We start from the raw sequence: 19,886 nt of genomic DNA, 5'->3' as shown, positions 1-19,886 counted from the left end.
GTCCTGATCTTGCCCATGTGACTTCGCACTCTTCCCAGAAGTGAAGATGAAGCTGAAAGGGCAGCGTTTAGCATCTGACGAGGAGCTTCTGGCAGCATGGGAACCAGAGTGTGAAAATGTAACCGAAGAAAAGTGGCAGAGTTGGTTCAGTGGCTGGTTTCGACGTGTGGGGAAGTGTATTGATGTGGTGGACATTTTTTGAAAAACTCTAAAGCGTTCACTCACACTGCAAAACTTTCCAAGTGCCCTTTGCATTTATCATATGCTAATAATAGGTAATCAGAAATATAATTCTCTACCATTATTTCGTGAAAGTAATTCCAGTTTCTGAAACTATGGCGTTCTATATTTCAGCAATGGATAACGAATGAATACTCCTGACCTTCGTACGGACATTATTTGTACACATATTTTTTTATTTATCTAGGCATTTCATTTGAATTATACCAAGGCATCTATCTTGACACAAAAAAGGGTCATGTTTTTGCGCCAGAGGTTAGGACATATTCACTAAAATACCCGCTTCGATCCAGGTAAATCTAGATGGATAAAACAGTATCAAATTTCCTTTTAAAGATCAAGGGATCATAAATACCTTTCAAAAAACGAAACTCAAATTGGCAACGATGCCTTTATTTTCATCTAAATACTGTAATATTTATTGAGAGACATCTGTATGCGATTTGGAGTCGACAAGTGTAGGATTCAGTGCAGAGAAAGGGGAAAACTGACTCCGGGCCTAAGGATGAATGAATTAATCGGTTCTCTAGAGTACTAAGAGATGAGGCCTCTTTCATAAAAGAGCCTTATCGATGTTTCCAAGGCCATCCGTCAATAATTCACATCACAACCTGCACGGTTGGTCGTTAATATCGCGTCACACATCTGTATCGTTAATTTCGCGACGCAAATTTTCAGATGCCCCCCCCCCCCGGCCAGCTATACGACGTATTTTTGTCAAAAATGGATATAGGTCGCTGTCAGTGTGATTTATTTCAAGTGCGAGGGGAAACGTCGTCGTATCTTCTGTGGTTTGGCGGTGAATTGGAGTGAAAAGCGAAGAACGTATGTGAAAATGCACCCACTTCATAGTTAACAATTTTGAGAGGGATATATGTTGAAATGAATTTGTGTGGCTCCTTGTCTGAACTCCGGCAAGGTTACGGACTTTAACTGTGTCTGGTTAATTCATCCGACTCGGAGACTGGGTACTTGTCCCATATACACAATGGAGAAGACACACGTATGGCGTCACGGAAGGCATCAGGGCCAAATCGACACGTGCGATACAGTTCGCGCCTACGACGACCCAACCACGAAGTGGGAAAAAGCGGTGGAAGAAGAGAAGAAAAATAAAAATGCGTAAATGAAGTGACTACATTTTTTACGATGTTATTCGTTTTACGTCCCACTAACTATTTTTACGGTTTTCGGAGACGCCGAGGTGGCCGAATTTAGTCCCGCAGGATTTATTTTACGTGACAGTAAATCTACCGACACGAGGTTGAAGTATTTGAGCACCTTCAAATGCCACCAAACTGAACGAGGATCGAACCTGCCAAGTTGGGGTCAGAATAAGCCAGCGCCTCAACCGTATGAGCCATTCAGACCCCCGAAATAACAGCTGTATGTCATTGTAGACAGATGGAAACATATTTCAATCAATCAACGCTACACTTTTATAGCCAACGGCCGTAGCCGTGTTGAAACACCGGATCCCGTGAGATCTCCGAAGTTAAGCAACATTGGGCGTGGTCAGGAGCTGGATGGGTTGCCACGCGCTGTTGGTGGCGGGTAAGGGAATGGAGGAGCGGAAAGGAACTGGCCACCCTACTGCACGTAAACTCCGGCTCAGGAACACCTCTGCGGAGGTTCGGACCTTCCTTCGGACAGAATAACCCTTACCTACTTTTATAGAGATACGGATCAAGTTTGAAAGTAACTGCGAGTACGTATTCTTGTTGACGGAAGTCATAACTGAAGTCTTGAACTTCTATAATTTACCACTTATCAAAACCATTTTTTTAAAAAAAGCATGTCTTAGTAAGATATAACCCTACACAAAATTTGGAGTTGATTAGTTAATTGGTTGCAAAGTTATTGACAAATAATTTTATTTGTAAATGCTCGTTGCGGCACAGTTTTCATTTTTTGGGGGCTATAATTTGGCAGACTTGTCAAAAATACTCATGTATTTAAGAACAACTCCAAGTTTTTTAGTCAGGTATAAACTATTCGACCGGGCGAGTTGGCCTGCGGTTAGGGGCGCGCGGCTGTGAACTTGCATTCGGGATATAGTGGGTTCGAATCCCACTGTCGGCAGCCCTGAAGACGGTTTTCCGTGGTTTCCCATTTTCACACCAGGCAAATGCTGGGGCTGTACCATAATTAAGGCCACGGCCACTTCCTTCCAACTCCTAGGCCTTCCCTATCCCATCGTCACCATAAGACCTATATGTGTCGGTGCGACGTAAAGCCACTAGCAAAAAAAAAAAAAAAAAAAACCTATTCAAGATATTTCGTTTAAATTTATCATTATTCACTCAATACGCAAAAATCTAGTTTCCTGCTATTCCAGGAGTATTAACATGAAGGTAATATTCAACTGATAATGAACTGCAGAACTACTTCTAATTCCTGTACATATAACATTCTCTGAAAATTTCATGTGAATCGGATAAGAACTCTGTCGCAAAGAACATTTTATGCATGGTAAAGAGCTGAAAATGTTTTAAGACGGATAAAAGCAATTGGAAGTTTTAAGAAACATACTTCCTACAAAACTGCCCTGGACCGTAAATTACTAAATTACTCTACTGTAAGTCATAGTGTACAATTTTGATATACTTGAGGTACGTGTCATTTTGTATATGACGGTGTTATGTTAAGCTTGCAGTAAGCTCAACGTACAGTATTGTAAGCCGTATTATTGAACATTGGAAATACACAATTCAAAAATATTATGGGAACATGTTTTTGAACGTATGCCATGCTCCACAAAGCAATATATCTAACCCATGTATATTACCAACTAAAACTTTATTCTTTACCGTTGAAGTATACAAAAGAACATCGATGGATTCGCGTTCATTTTCAGAACACAAACGGAAATGTCCAATTAGTGGCGAAAACAAAGTGAGAACAGTCCTCCAGGGTGGATTTTTATCACAGTTGGAGAGCTTCAGTGTGGTGTATGACCTCTACAAGCATTTATCACAGCTTGGCATATACACTACGTGGCATGCTCCGTATAAGTCGACGGAGCTCACGTTGCGGCATCAGGTCCTATTCTTCAATGAGAGACTGTTCGAGGTCTTGGAGATCCTGTGGTGGAACCGGACGCCCACGAATACTTCTGTCAAGCCTGTCCCACACATGCTCGATGGGATTATGGGCGGGACTCACTGCTGGCCATTCTATCATTTGAATGTCCAGTTCTCGCAAGAGAGCTCTGGTGATACGCGCTACATGAGCCCTGGCATTATCGTGCATGAGTAAGAACTAAGGGCCAACATCGTATGCAGCAACCAACACGTCTGCAGCAGTATCTGATCGATTTACGCCGCAGCGGTAAGATTACCAAGGACGACAAGATGCGTACGGCCATCAATACTGATGCCACCCCGCACCATCAAAGAACCTTGTCCGAATCGGTCCCCTTTCTGGACAACATTTGGCATGTACTGCTCACCACAGCGTCTCCATACACGTTGACGTCCATCACGCTGTGTCAGGGGAAATCTGGACTCGCCTGTGAACAAGACAGGTCTCCATTGGCGAAGTTGCCAGCTGACGTGGGTGCGGGCAAACAGAAGGCGAGCTGCCCGATGTTGCTGCGTTAAACGGGGCACTCGAACAGGACGTCTGGGTTGTAAACACACTTCTCTTAACCTGTTCCTTACTGTCTGGTCAGACACCATGACTCCAGTGACCCTCCTGAGGTCTTGTTGCAGTTCTCTGGCAGTTCTCGCAACTGCACAGATGGTCAGATATCGCTCATCCTGTGGGGTTGTCATGCAACCACGACCTTCTCCAACCCTCCTTGTGAACTGGCCTGCCTCATTGTAGCGATTCCACAAGCGGTGAGTAACTAACGGAGAGACGTTGAGATCCACAGCAATACGAGGATAAGTCCATCCTTCCTGGATCAAAGTGACGGCCCTTGCGACTTGAACCTCGTTCTCATGGAATGAGCTGGTTTACGTACAAAGTGCTCAAATTACCGCAGTAGTCTGTGCACCTCACAACGACACACGGACGCACGGCTATTCACTTTGTTTTGAAGGGTCACCTGAGAGTTTAATGCGTGGCTACGCCTACAGATGGAGTATAACTTCGATTTGACATATCCTGAGTAGCTAAGGTCACAAGGTATGCTGTACGAACATTGGAACCCCATCTACCAAATTAACGTTCACATGTCCGGCTCCATGGCTAAATGGTTAGCGTGCTGGCCTTTGGTCAGAGGGTTTCCGGGTTCGATTCCCGGCAGCGTCGGGAATTTTAACCATCATTGGTTAATTTCGCTGGCACGGGGGCTGGGTGTATGTGTCGTCTTCATCATCATTTCATCCTCATCACGACGCGCTGGTCGCCTACGGGTGTCAAACCAAAAAGACCTGCACCTGGCGACCCGAACTTGTGCTCGGACACTCCCGGCACTAAAAGCCATACGCCATTTAATTTCAATGTTCACATACCAGACGTTAAAGAACATGTTCTCCTAATGTTTTTGAAATGTGTACTTTTGTGTGTGAATTTGTATGTGATGATGCTGGATTTAGAATGTTAAACTTGTAGTATTTCTTGTAATATTTTCTTTCCATGGAAATGCTTGTTGTACTGTTGTTGTTGTATTTGTTGGGTAATTATGTTTTTACTATATTATCACACCACTGTAAGTGATCATTGCCACCGGAATATTTCCCAATTGCGATGTATTTGTTAATAATAATAATAATAATAATAATAATAATAATAATAATATCGTCAGAGAAGAAGTAATGGAAAGATAATTTTTTTCAGGAATATAGTTTTAAAGATGAAAGAATTCCAAGGGAGGGAGGCAAGGAAAACCGACGCAAAGTGGTCTGAAGAAAGAAAAAGGAAACATAGTGAAACAATGAAGGAATATTGGAAGAAAAGGAAGGAATAACAACAAAGGATGAATAATTGAAATTGGAACGTGGTCCTTAGTAGGCCCTAACGAATTAAAAAGAATAATATATCTTTATCGTTTCACGCACGGCTTAAGTCTACGACAAGGTAAACATATTCCACCGGTATTATTTAAATGGTAGCTCGAAAGAAATTTGAAGTTAATGTTGTCGTGACAGCGTGAAAGAAAGGTGCATTGGCTGAATCTCTACCCTTTAAATACGGCATTTAGAGTATTAAAAATGGCGTTAAGGAAAAACTAATGACGGGATTTGAAGGAGGAAGAACTGAGGCATTTTATAAGGTTAAAATTGGAAATCCGAGTTTTTAATAAAAAATGGCAACATATCAGTCATGACTTCATAAGATCAATAACGTATGCCTTCAAGTCTAGGCTATGCAAATATTATCATGTGCAAGAATGATTTCGTGTGCAGCGTTCCATTTGTTCGCTCAGCCGGAGGTCAATATCCGAGGTCTGGACAGACTGTGGGGGGATAAGTGAGAGCTAATGGAAACACTCGACTTAATCAAGAAGAGGGAGTGGAAGATTCTCATCCCGAATGGCTTTAATATCGAAACAAGTGGCTTCACATACTACAGCTGTGTGTGACGTACTGTACAATTCATACTCCCCTTCGCTCAGAGGAAGTTTATTTTTACTTCATAGAGTGCAGAAACGTGGAGCTGTGCTACGAGAGAAATTATAGAGACGTTGCATAAGTTCGTACGGTTTTTGTTTTGGGTTGGCAACAATGTGGCGTGAAGGGATTGCTTATCGTCATTCCGTTTCTTTAACTGAGTTTGGAGTTTGTGCGTTGTGAAACACAGGTTTTCTTGATTGTGAACGTATTATTTGTGCATATTTCAGACAAACGGATATGGAATGTCCAGTTGAAAAAAGTGAGCATTTCCGACACATTTTACTCTTCGAGTTTAACCGAGGATCCAGTGCAGCAGGAGCTGCGAGAACACTTTGTGAAGTGCACGGGAATGAAGAAATTGCTGAAAGAACAGCACAAAAATGGTTTTCGCACTTTCGAGCAGGACGGTTTGACTTGTCTGATGATCCACGTTCTGGAAGACGTTCAGATTTTGACGAAAATCGCTTGAATGAGTTGCTTCTTGAGAATCCTGATCAAACAACGCGGGAAATGGCGCAAGTTTTTGAATGTGATCAGTCAACTATTGCACGCCATTTGCATTCGATGGGTAAGGTACAGAAATTGGGTATATGGGTACTATTTGTGCTAAGTGACAGTAAAAAAATATCAGCGAGTAAACATCTGTTCGTCATTGCTTGCCCGGTACCCGTTAGCTTGTGATAGGCACGAAGCATTCCTTTCGAACATTGTCACCGGTGAAGAGAAATGGTGCCTGTATGTCAACATGAAGAAAAGGAAAGAGTGGCTCACCTCATTAAAAAAGCAACTCCCCATGCCAAAGATAGTACCCATCCACAGGAAATCATGTTGTGTGTTTGGTGGAACAAAGATGGCATTCTTCACCATGAACTTCTTCCGAAAAAAGTAACGATTACCTCTGCTGTGTATAGTAACCAGCTAAGACGGCTTGCCGTTGCTATTGACAACAAAAGACAAAGACAACAACCAGTCTCATTGTTCTATGATAATGCTCGTCCGCATACAGCGCAATTGACCAATAGTGTGATTGTTGAATTTGGCTGGGAACCTCTTCCTCATCATCCGTATATGCCTGACGTTGCCGCCTCAGAAATCCATCTTTTCCGCTCTCTTTCTAACCACATTCAGGGTCAAGTGTTTCCTGACGAAGCTTCTCTTGACCAATGGCTAACAGATTTCTTCCACTCAAAACCAAAAGAGTTCTACAGGCGAGGCATTCAACTGCTACCTGAACGTTGGCAGACGGTCATAGAGAGTGGAGGTGAATACATCACTGAGTGATTGTGTAAGTGATTGTGATTGTCTGTGACAGTGACAGTAAAATAAAATAAAGCAAAACAAAATATAAAATATAAGAACCGTTCGAGTAGTATATCAACAGCCATTCTGAAACAATGGGGGCTGTATAAGCATTTTCCCACGAGGTCATTGACCCCTGACAAGGTGATTGACCCCTAGTACCACCTGCTATTGTTTACAAACAAGACCACGTGCTTTTGTTCACAAACATAAGCACGTTTTAGGCGCGAAATTTGAATAATAGTGCAAGACGAACCTCACAGACGTTATCTTGGAGGGGCCTAACCTCACTCCACGTGCTTTTGTTTACAAAACAAGAGAATATGCTCTTGTTTGACAGGTGTGAGGCACGGAATTTGAATAAGAGTACAAGGCTAACCACACAGACGTCATCTTGGAGGGGCGTAACCTCACTCCACGTGCTTTTTGTTCACCAAAAAGACCACGTGTTCTTGTTTGACAGGTGTGAGGTGCGGAATTTGTTTTCATGACACAGCAGAAGCCCAAAAGCCCATATCATGTCTACAAGTACGGGCCGTGAAAGCATCAATATTAGCAAAACTATTGATTTTGTTTCTTGTATGTTCGTGTTATCACCTATAAATGTAAAGCATCCTCAAGTACTTGTTTATGTGTCGTTTTATACAACGATGCACTGAAAAAATATTTACGGTTTATTTGAAAAATATGTTTTCTTCTTAGAAATTATCTTGGCTTTATTCTTTTGTTGAAAAATGCATATGCACAGGCCTACCTCAGTTTCAGTAGCAGAGATCCTCTTCTCACCGCTCCCTATCAAGACCCTGCTGGACTTACTTTTCTTGAACGATTCAAAGCTACAATATTCCTTTATTCTCCTTTGCATTGTAAAGTTTAATATCAATCGTTCGCTTGGGGTTGCCTCAGCAACGCTTTAATCTCCGAATGAATACAAAACATTTTAATCCCTGAGGGAATACAATTTTACAACGGCATGGATATGTTTTGACTTTTCTGGCAATGATTTAGATGCTGCTGCTGCTTCTGCTTCATGAAACACGTCCATTGAACATCCGATTGATCGCCAAAATAAATATTTTACATTTTTTAATGAAACGAATTACGATATCTATATTATTGGTTATATTAGTCATTTACAAACAATTTCTTTTAGTAATTCTTGTTAAGATACCGTAACTAATTGATCATACTACAGATTTCACTTCATTTAAATAAAATAAATAAATAAATAGGAAATTTATAAGAGAATAAAATACTGCAGATACCAAAAGATCAAACTGAACTTCATCCTTTTCGGAGATCAAGTCCGCTCGGAACTGAACACTGGACGCTCACAGATCAAGCTACATTTTGATCCTTTGGTACAAAACATAACTATTACGAAATTTACTGGAAAAAATTACTTTGCATATTTTTTAACACAGATGCATTAATCTTATCACCTTTTAGTAGGTTTCTTTTGTGTGAGATCAGGAGCATTAAGATCAGTCTGTTCATTAATCACTTGTTTTTTCTAAAGGAAAACATATCCAGAACACAACTTTTTCACGAGGAGGAATTTCTTCGTTTTATCGCCAACCTCCATCTTTCCAAATTATATTCATTTTTATTTCATCGCCCTTATCACTGTGATTCCAGGAAAATGTATTTCCGTAAGCACTAGAGTGTGATGTAGACTCTCCTATCAGGTGAAATGAATGTTGAGAATACATACGGGCTGCAAGCACTCCACGAGAACAGTTTCAATGAAATATTAGCAGCTGCAGCAGTAGAACAACAAACAATTTAATCTGACAGCGGAGAGAAGATAACAATGTACACGTTTCTCGCTCATACCCCGAGAGTCGCAGAACATTTTCTGATAGGATAGGAAACGTATGTCGATGGTATTCAGTCCATTCCATAGAAGGTAAAATATTTGAAGTGTCAGTCGGTTTGGAAGCAGGCCAGTCTGCTGGAAGGGCTATTGAGTTCCTAAAGCTGAACGGAACGATCATCCTTTAGTTTTCAGCGAGCTACGAGTGTTAGTCAAAATGTAGATGAGCAGATGAGCGGAGCAGCACTTCAGCAAAAGAGCAGTTGAACGAGAACGAGTGCCGAATACCGGTAGAAGAAAGGAGAATATGGTTTTCCCGGTCGAAGGTTCGGCGAAAGGCTGACTCAACCCCGATCATGTTGGAACAAATCCATCACTTCTATCTTATACGTCAGACAGTTATCTTCGGTTCAGTCTTTCTGATATTATATAGAAGGAAATTATCGAAACACTCAAAGGGAAGCCTTATAAACCTTAACCAAAGATACTATTATCGAAATTATAGGATTAATAAGAAGATCGTGATTTGAAGATGAGCGAATAGCACCAAGTTGAAGGGCAAAGGGCGGTATACTAGTAAGAACAGCACATTTCGTTTAAAACGCCACACACCTGTGTACGAGACATCCTCCCAACGAAGTTCATTTATCTAGAACATGAAAGAGAAGAAACGACGCCAATATCTTGAACTGTCATGGATGAAATAGGGACAGTTATTCAACAGCGGCTATGAACTGATACGCATACTTAGCCTGTTTGTAAATCCATTTTACATTGAATTCGGAGAAAAACGCAAAGCGTACAGAAAGAAGCAGCGAGTCCCGAAGACCAGTCTGCCTTAGGAATTATGTTGTTGCTTCATTTTTGGGTGTACCTATCCGAGGCGACAACTGTACTTGTGTATCTACACCTAACCGGGTCCAGGAATGGGAAGGATGCCGTAGCGTGAGTGACCGGAAGTATCAGCCGCTCAAATGCTGATACAGATACTGCTGCCTTGCGTGCAAGTGCTTTTGCACTCAACTGCTTCACAACCGTCAAACAGTAAGTTTCCCCAATTCTTTGTAGTGCAACGAATGAAAGGGTCCATGCTAGAATAGTTGGCAATTTCGGATGCACAGTCAACTTTGAGAAGGCACCGAGATTACACGCGTTGTCCGATTTAGACGCAAACACGGAAAACGTTTGATGAATATATCTACTTCATCTAGCAGATAGAAGTATGTAATCAGAACTTTCGATGGTGCCGAGTTTGTTTAAAGACATTTTAGCGGAAAATTAGCGTAACAACATATTACAATGGCTTATTCATCTTAATCGAAACTGGGAACACGAGCTCACACCACCGATATAGCAGATCGAGGAACTAGGGAGAAGTCCACTATGAGCGAAGCTGAACGGACTAGAAAGCTGAGCGCCGTCGGCATCATCTACTGTTCACATGTCCAAATGAGGTGCAACAGAGATCTCACTAACGTTTGAGAGGCAAAGTAGGAACAGGGAACGTCAGAAAACGGCGCGCCTATATTTTGAGAAGCTAGCTGCTGTTTGACTTTATCATCCCGACACAGGCTACCAATCATTTTTGACAGTCACCGAAGTCATTCAAGAATCTGTTATAGCCTGAGATGACTTCCACCGTTTCCTGACGAAAGAAAGTGGTGCCTGACTCACTGAACCATTTCACCACTTCGTCTTTTACTTCACCGGGAAAGTTAGGCGTGCGGTTAGGGGCACGCGGCTGTGAGCATGCATCCGGGAGATAGTGGGTTCGAACCCCACTGTCGGCAGCCTTGAAGATTGTTTTCCGTGGTTTCCAATTTTCACTTCAGGCAAATGCTGGGGTTGTACCTAATTAATGCCACGGCCGCTTCCTTCCCACTCCTAGCCCTTTCCTATCCCACCGTCGCCGTAAGACCTATCTGTGTCGGTGCGACATAAAGCAGATTGTAAAAAAATTATTTTACTTCAACGCCCCTGGAAATGTTCTATCTCGCAGAAATGTGTCTGATGTTAATGGACGGCCTCTCCTCTCATATGTTACAGTGCTCACAACCGTGCAAATTCATGGCATCATATCTGCACTTACTGAGCAGACGTCACTATTTTTGCGGATACACATACAATCCTCCCGTGAATGCTGACAGGTTCCGTGATTTCTGCCAACAGAAAACACACCTCTGCGCTAACCTCCTCTGAAAACATTCGCTCAGTACCTTCACCATTTTGTAGCTGTCGCTGCGTCATGGTTCTCTTTCACCTACTTGTAAACCTGTGCGTCGATTTGTTTCTTGATAATAACATACAGAAACGTAATTTCTGACTTACTCTTGTACCAGAAGATGCAGTTTACAAACTAGCTTCCTATGACTTATAAGCTGTTATGTAATATTTTTTTTTTTTTTGCTAGTGGCTTTACGTCGCACCGACACAAACAGGTCTTATGGCGACGATGGGATAAGAAAGGCCTAGAAGTTGGAAGGAAGCGGCTGTGGACTTAATTAAGGTACAGCCCCAGCATTTGCCTGGTGAGAAAATGGAAAACCACGGAAAACTATCTTCAGGACTACCGACAGTGGGATTCGAACCCACTACCTCCCGGATGCAAGCTCACAGCCGCGAGCCTCTAACCGCACGGCTAACTGGCCCAGTGTTCTGTAATATTTATCCAACATGAGATATTCTGCATTTGTTTTTACTCGTATATCGTGAATAATCCCATTTCGAACTTGCTCCATATTATCTCATTCTTGTGAGATGCCACGTTCATCTCGCTCAAGGAACTGATATAGGAGGTACCTGCAGTTTTACGTGATGTCTGAACCACAGGAACATTATAGATTCAGTTTTCTGCATTACTGAGGTGTAATTTCGAGCCCGCAAACAAAGCTTTCCTCAAGGAAAAAATGGTTGCACATTTGTGTACATTACAATTTCCGACCTTGTCATGTCTTTATTCTTTTTTTAAAGGTTGTCAGCTCCCAGGTGTAGAAGCAGATTTTCAGCTTTACCCGGAGACTTGCGTTTGATTTGCTGCACGTCTGAAGATTTTAACTCCTTGTCTGGAACTTGTAACGGGCGTCTGGTGAGGTGAAATAAGGAGGTCGAGAATTTGATCAAAAAATCCACGAACTAAATCTGAATAGCCACCTCGCTAATCAGAGAACAGGTTAAAATCTGAATGTCATCTTTGAAGATCCATGGTTCTTAATGGGATTTAAGGGCAATGATTCGTTGGTTACGGAGTTTAGTACGCAGTAAAAGAACAATTCTCAATTAAAGAATTATAAATAAAAATTCCTAAATGGAACTACAATTATAAATAAATTTATCATTCTTAAAATAACTGGGGAATGAAGTTACAACATTCAATACCTGGTCATTTTAAATCATTATTTCAGCTTCTACCACATGTAAATTATTTTTTAAATTATTACATGTTCACAATAGAATATCATATTTCGAAACTGATACAGGCGTTATCAAATCCACAAATTAATTATTCGAAATGGTAGCCGTTTAATTGTCGATATTGATCATTTTGTTTATATTTTGTCCATTTATTAATATGTTTGCATTCTCATTTTAATTGTGCCGTTTAAAGTCACAGATAGAGGACCCTGGAAAGGAGAAAAAGTCATTTCTGATAGTATCTTACTTTAGAAATATATTGTACCAGGAAATGATTATGGGGCCAGAGCATGGGAAGGATATCGGGTAGTGTTCGGTTACTTATTGGAGCAGGTACAGAGATGGATAGTTTCACAGGGCGAATGGTAAAATCTTTTTGTCAATATTTATTAAAAATATTCATAAAAGTCACCCTGCAGTTGAATCGTCAAACTTAAATGTTCAAAAATGCAAAATAAAATATCGATGCTGTTGTATTCTAAGACATCAACTTGATTAGAAATGTCCAAAATAAATATCACAATTTTTAGTGATCGTAAACACCCTACAGTTCATCTAAGATGGATTTAAATACTAAAATAGCACTTTGCACATTGAATTTCATAAGTCCATCACTTGTGATGCAAACCTACAGTTTTTCTAATATTTTTGAACATAATATTAACATACACATCCATTAATCAGTTGATAGTTCAAATTAAAAAAATATTTGATCACTTGCTGTATACTCCTACAGTTCATCTAAGTTGAAAATAGAACAGTGCACTTGCAAACCCTGGAGTGCATCTACGTGAAATTACTTCAAGTTATAAAAGATTTTAAAGATGAATATACAGTTCAAAAACAAGACATAAAGTCTTCTTAAATTATTAGAAATAGCAAGCTGAAATTCACACGAAGCACTTTTCTGTTGTTGGATGGAGCACTATGATTAATTGAGTGCTTTGTTAAAAGTCAGTTAGTGGAATTACTCAAAATATAACAAAATCACCTGGAATCTGCTTATAAGTGTTGGTGTAGTGCTGTCCTGCGGCTTGGTGACTGGAACTTTCTGCAGCGTGCAGCCAAGGCTCGAACTCAGCACCAGCAGCGTGACAAGTCCGTTCAATGAAGATACCACGTTATTATCCTTCGTCGACGTCCCTCGATGGGTACCATGATCGATGAAACCACGTTAATCCTACGCTGGAAATGACGTTCGACGCAGCAGAATCTCGTGACACTTTGCCAAGATTTCCGACGTTCATTGAAAGATAATGTCTGAACACGGGAAGTTCAATTGGCACAAAATAATGGACTATAGAGCTCTCAATTACCATTAAGATTGGTATTATACACTGACACAAGTCTCGATGCACAGTTCGTATTCTCACGTTGGTTTTACGGTGTTGAATACGTGACAGAATATCACAGTCTATGCTACCGTATGATTCGTAAGTCAGGTTAATGAAGTAATGACTTACAATCGTTTTCAAAACGGAAAACACAGTTTTTCACACTCACAGTTTGTAAAATAAGGATTGAACACTGTCACAGTTCATAATAGTCACTGATTATGTCTTAGGTTCGACCGTAGAATAATCATAACAGTCCATAAAACATTTGAAAATATGTCATTAACAACAGTCTCTAAAACAGTCTCTGGAATAACACTATTCATACATTAAGAAGATTTTATGACTGAATTTGCATAACACGAGTCCGTACGACTTAATATTGCCATAAAAAGTTCTTAATATTCAGTTAGTTTCTCGTAGTATTGATCAGAAGTTAGAGAAAATACACGAAAAAATAGTCACATTTAGCCCTGTTATTGGTGGAATGTTTAGTGGAATAGTATCTCACACAGTTCACAATTGTACTAGTATATGAGAAATGTGTCTCAGAATCATTAAAATGGTCACAAATTAGAAGTTTAGTTTATCACACGTAATGTCTTAGAATACTGTCAGTCAATGACACAGTTGAGAATTACGAGAAAATTACGAAGTCCACAATATCGTCAACCGGTAAATAAAATACTTGAATCTCCAATTACACTTCAACTCACAATTTATGTTGTAACTTCACTCCGTTAACACACTCCTAAATAGCATACAATGACGATTTAGTCGGAGAAAATTTTATAACACTTCATTCGTCACGACGCAGTAGAAACTTTACTTGCGACGTCTTCGCACAATTTCAAAGTGTTCGAGTGTGACTTCTACGTCTTCGCGGATCGCGACGGAGCATACTGTCGTTCTGTCATAATCGTAGAACACACACACTGGCTATAACCTTGGTTCGTTGACCTATTTATATCTGGCTACGAGCAGCACACTGAGTCATGTGATGAAGGGGCGATAACACTTCCCAAACTTCTACTTGTTATATCTTGGAAACCACTGGACGGATTAATCACAAATTTTCAGGGTTACACTTTTAAAATATGGGCTACAAATTAGTGTTGGTCACATATTTGTTGATCCAGTCGTTGAGAAGTTGAAAAATGGTTTCGAGAGAATTCTAAGGGGAGGTAAGCTACAGGCAGTGCTGACGTCACTTGATCTTGCTCCACTCGTGCGGTCTCCCTCACGCAGTGCAGTGAGAACGAGAACATTCTCTCGTACAGCTGTTCGTGCATCGTAACTTAGCCGTTCGCTCATGAATAAAGATTTATTACTCGTATGTGCCAGGCCCTATGCCTTCCTGGTACAATATATTCAAAATTAGTAATTTACTTCAATATAACATATTTGGTACTCCTCAAAAGCTACAAGACTGGAAGCGTATAGCTAAATTAAGTTAAAAAGAGACTTAGCTTCCGCTGGGATTTTTGATACTGATGTCTCAGACCGCGCTCAATTCTATAATTGGTAAATTTGTGGTCTCTTCTACCAAAGGTTATTCAATCTCGCAAAACTCTTTCACAGGAAAGAAAGTGAAAACTACCAGTAGGACTCACGAGGCATTGGGAAATGAAGCTAGCATCCAAAAAGAACAGTCATAAGCGCTTCCTGGTGAGCTTAAATCACTAATAATAAATATATTTTGATCAATTTTTTGCATGTGGATAACTTTTGCAAAAACAATTATCAACCGCAGACGTACAATTCTAGTCAGTTTACAGTCATTTAACTTAAGAATGCAAGGGAAATTCAATAACATACGCAACATGTTTAGAAGTTATAGGGAAACAGATCTGTGAAATTTAATCAACGAGAAATGAGCGATAGCTTTTTCTCACACCCTTCAATGACAACTGAAACTGAGGATCTTGCTTTTTAATTCATAACATCAAAACTAATCCAGATGTTTACAAATTTATTTACCAGAATATAGCCTACTGCTATAATTTGGCCATAAAAACATAATTTAAGAACTCAGTTTCTTGGAGGGTGTACAGTAACATATACCAAACCCCTTAAATCAATTTCAGAACTTCTGTGAGTTACTTTCAGAAATGACTTTTTCTCTTTTCCCGGGTCCTCATTACGTAACAGTCTCTATAGACATGCAGGAGTAGTGTTCCGAGCTCCAACATGAAATAATCATAAAGAGTAAGAAACTGAGCTATGTAGAGCCACTCACCTCACCACAGTCCTCAAGAGGGTCGAGCGGGCCTCATTATGGTACGTAATGATGACACTTGTCGCCGGCAGGTCCGTCCTCCACTTACGCTTACGACACCTGAAACACACAACAGAGACATCTCTCTTAGATATATGTTTTTGTTTGAAGCTGATTCACATTAAGACTTGGAATATCTGTGATTACAAAAAATTATCTCCAAATAATTATCAGCACATTTTCAAAAGATGCAGCTTGAATATGTATTTATTTATTTGTTTAGGAAAATAAAACAGCGAGATGCCGAATTACAGATTTTTGCAATGAAAAATATATTTACAATAGAGCAGCACAATGCAAACTTTAAAAAAAATGAAAGAGCAACGGAGAAAAATCAACTAATGACAAAAGTAGCGTAAGAAAATTAAAAAAACTAATAAGAAAACTGTAGGGAAACAAAAATTAACAATAAAACATAAATTCAAATAAAAAGAACGAGAAATTTAAAGACAAAGTAAAACGAAGAGAATAACTTTACCTAGGCATGGTAAGATAAATACAGATATGACACACAAGTAACGGATTGGCACAGTAAAAAAATACATTATATACAATCGAGGGTACAGCAATGAGAAGAGAAAGAAAGAATATATAGGAAAGGAGCTAGGTTTAGCTAAGGAAGAATCGATTAAAGGAAGCATACAAAGAAGAAACGTTCAAGCTCCTGTCAGAAGATAAAAGAGTCAAGGAGTTACAACTTAATAGCTACAAGCATTATGAAAGGATCTGGATGTCGAGCTGTTTATTATTGAGAAGTAGGTCGATGAAAGCAACATGTTTGGATAGTGTACCTAGAAACTGGCAATATACAGTGTGTGCAAAAAAAAAGGTTACATCATTTTGCAGTTCCTTCTGGTTTCTTCCGACCTTTATTCATTAGAGCCTCAAACCACTGGGGAAATGGACGGGCTCAAACTATGAAAGAGTAGAACTAATAGGAGAAGACAGGCAAGAAGCACTTCTAGATCGCAAAAAAGGAATTACATATCAGACGGAAGCACTAGAAAATGTATTATTGTTCTTGAAAATAGCAACGCTACGCATTATTGTGTCAGAACATCATAAAATATGTTTATGTTGAGAAAAAGAACATATATATACAAACATATTCTTCTATTAAAATAAGTGCCATCTACAAAAACAGAAGTACTCGGACTGATGTAGATGCACCGTGGTTCTTCACGAAACTCTAAGAAACCAATTCGACATGGTGAGGAACGTAATATATTAAGCGTTTGTTTTCCTTCGGATCCTTGATAGTTGAACTGAACACGGAGCAAAGATTTATAAAGTACATCCGAGTGTTTCTTGATGAATTTGCGTTATTTGAAACAGGGACTTCAATCGTGCCTAAGAACAATGCTTTCATTTGTTGCGCCGTAACAAATTTATTAATTCTGCTTTAATGAACCCCTCCAGTATCAAGAAGCACTAAAAATACTCCGACGACGTAAATCAGCTCACTAATTAGATCTGCGCTATTACCAAGCACTTCCTGCACGCCCGACCGCAAGTGTGTCACTTAGCGGGCTGACGTCCGGCTCCAAGGCTAAATGGTTAGCGCTCTGGCCTCTGGTACAGTGGATCCCGCGTTCGATTACAGGCTGGGTCGGGGATTGCAATCTTAATAGTTTAATTTCCCTGGCTCGGGGGCTGGGTGTGTGAGCCGTCTTCATCATTAGAAATCATCTTAGACAGGACTCCATCCTCACAGAAATATAGGACGCCTGCATTCCGTCTACTAGGAAAAGACCTGTACTACGGCTCTCCGGAGGCCATACACCATTAGGTACTAAACGAATTTTCATCTTGTTCATTCTGCAATAGATATTTCTTCACGAAAAGGTGAACTTTTTTCAATATAGAGCTCATATCATTCGATATTCCAGTAAGAAGTTAATTAGGACTTCTTTAACCGCCTATTCTTTGATAGAACATTTCCTCTCTTATCCACGATCCAATACTGGCATTCAGGGACGTTTAAGTGCAAGAATGTGTCTCGCAATATCTAGTTAGCGGGTCTAAGCATGAAACATATCAAAGACAAAGTTAATGCCCATTAAATAGGTCACGAGAGGTAATGTTTAGTCGTCCAAAGAAGAAAGGGTGCATGGTATTCGATTGATTACTGCGTTGTCATTGTCCTCTCTTTCTTACCCAAGGTAACAGATTTCATCTCAGTTGATTGTGTTCAAAATCGATAATTCAATATCGTTGGCTTCCAGTCAAAATTGTTCCTAAATTGTAATATTTTATCATACTCAATTTTAATTACTATCACAATATAATTCACTTTCCATGTGGAGAGAAACCCTACGGAACCCAAAACTGACATTATATCTATAGATTCCATTCTTTCTGTAAAAGGTTTACCTGAGAGGAACTTTAAAATCATGTGCTCATTCTTCTTTTGAGCGACTGTACATATTACAGGCCGCTAGGAAAGATCACTAATATACCCAAACATATCCTAAATCAAAATAAATATCATCTAGAGGAGAGAGAAGTTATCGGGCAGAACACATCTACCTTGGCCAGCTTGTACATACAGTGCATAACAGTCTTGTTTGTACACCACATTTAACAGATATAATGTCTTTATAATTTCTAAATAGTACATAACCAATGCACGAGACTTGGATAAGTTATTGCACAAGGTGTTGAGAACTTGATGTTAGCGATCAAAAGTCTCGGTACATCATTTTTAAAGAATAGGAGTGAAATATGTTGTGTAGTGGCCTACTTGCTTGCAACAGTCTTGTTTGTACACGTTCACTACCTCGTATTTGCTCGGGAACACTCCTAGTTAGCTGGTGTGTATCTGTGATGTGCTAGTGAGTATACTTTCGCAGTTTGTGCACCAGGCCGTGAGCTACATAATAGGTAAAATAACAGAGTTAAGTGACGAACAAAAAAATGTAATTTTATCTCTTGGATTGCAAGGGTATCCTTTGCCTGAAATTGGACGCAAAGTAAATAAACCGCATTTCACAACACATTATGTGTTGGACAAATTCAGATATAGAGGAACCACAAATAATTTCCCAAGAAAAGCAAAAGAAAAGATACCGAATAGGGGAGGCGAACGTTATATTGTGAAACAAGTAAAACAGAATCCACAATTAAGTGCACCTAAGATCCACGTAATGCTGGAAGGAAGTACAAAGAATAAAATGTCGTCAGGCAATTCGTCTGGTATTATGGAAACATGATTATCACAGTATCGGCCACGGAAAAGGCCGTTTGTTACTAAGACAATCGAAAAGCCAGAATGAATTTTTGCAGAGAGTGTGAAAACAAGAATTGTACGTTCTGGAACAACGTTATTTGGTCAGATGAGGCCAAAAATCTCTATACGGTTCGGATGGAAACATTTATGTATGAAGACAAGTAGATACAACCAATAAACCTGCAAATACCCTAGCCACCGCAAAACATGGAGGTGGATCAATTTTGATTTGGGGGTGCATGTCGTCTTGTGGAGTGGAAAATATCGGAATCATCAATGGCATCATGGACAGATGAGGTTATTTAAACATTTTAAAGACCTATGTCAAACAGAGTGCAGTAAAAATGGGGTTAGGGTCTCGCTACATCTTTCAGGAAGACAATGACCCCAAGCACACAGCTAATATTTGCAAACAGTGGCTGATATAGAACTTGCCAACGCAACTGCGAACTCCTGCCCAATCCTCTGTCTTGAAACCCACAGAAAGTTTGTTGGTCGACCTAAAAATAAGGGTTCATGCAAGGAAACTTCAATCATTTGAGCAGTTAAGAAGTACAGTTGACGAAGAAGGTGTAAACCCGATCCAGGAAGATGTGAAAAACTGGTTCATTCCATGCAGCGAAGGTGCAAGGTAGTTCTCAAGGGCAGAGGATACTCATCGGGGTATTAAATCCAAGGAAATAAGTGTTTTTAAACGAAATTTTCATTTCTTCTGCAA

General features: G+C 40.0%; 1 protein-coding gene across 1 annotated transcript in view; it reads right to left on the bottom strand.

Annotated features, from left to right (window-relative positions):
* Positions 1-19,886, bottom strand: part of Pgant2 (polypeptide N-acetylgalactosaminyltransferase 2) — a 463,080-nt gene that overhangs the window by 75,054 nt on the left and 368,140 nt on the right. The window contains exon 3 of the mRNA XM_067153354.2: positions 15,901-15,999. Coding sequence (XP_067009455.2) covers positions 15,901-15,999 — 99 coding nt within the window. The remainder of the gene's footprint in view (positions 1-15,900; positions 16,000-19,886) is intronic.

This window comes from Anabrus simplex, chromosome 9 (assembly GCF_040414725.1).
Source record: "Anabrus simplex isolate iqAnaSimp1 chromosome 9, ASM4041472v1, whole genome shotgun sequence".
Lineage (NCBI taxonomy): Eukaryota > Metazoa > Arthropoda > Insecta > Orthoptera > Tettigoniidae > Anabrus > Anabrus simplex.
This window is presented reverse-complemented; position numbering and strand designations above follow the sequence as displayed.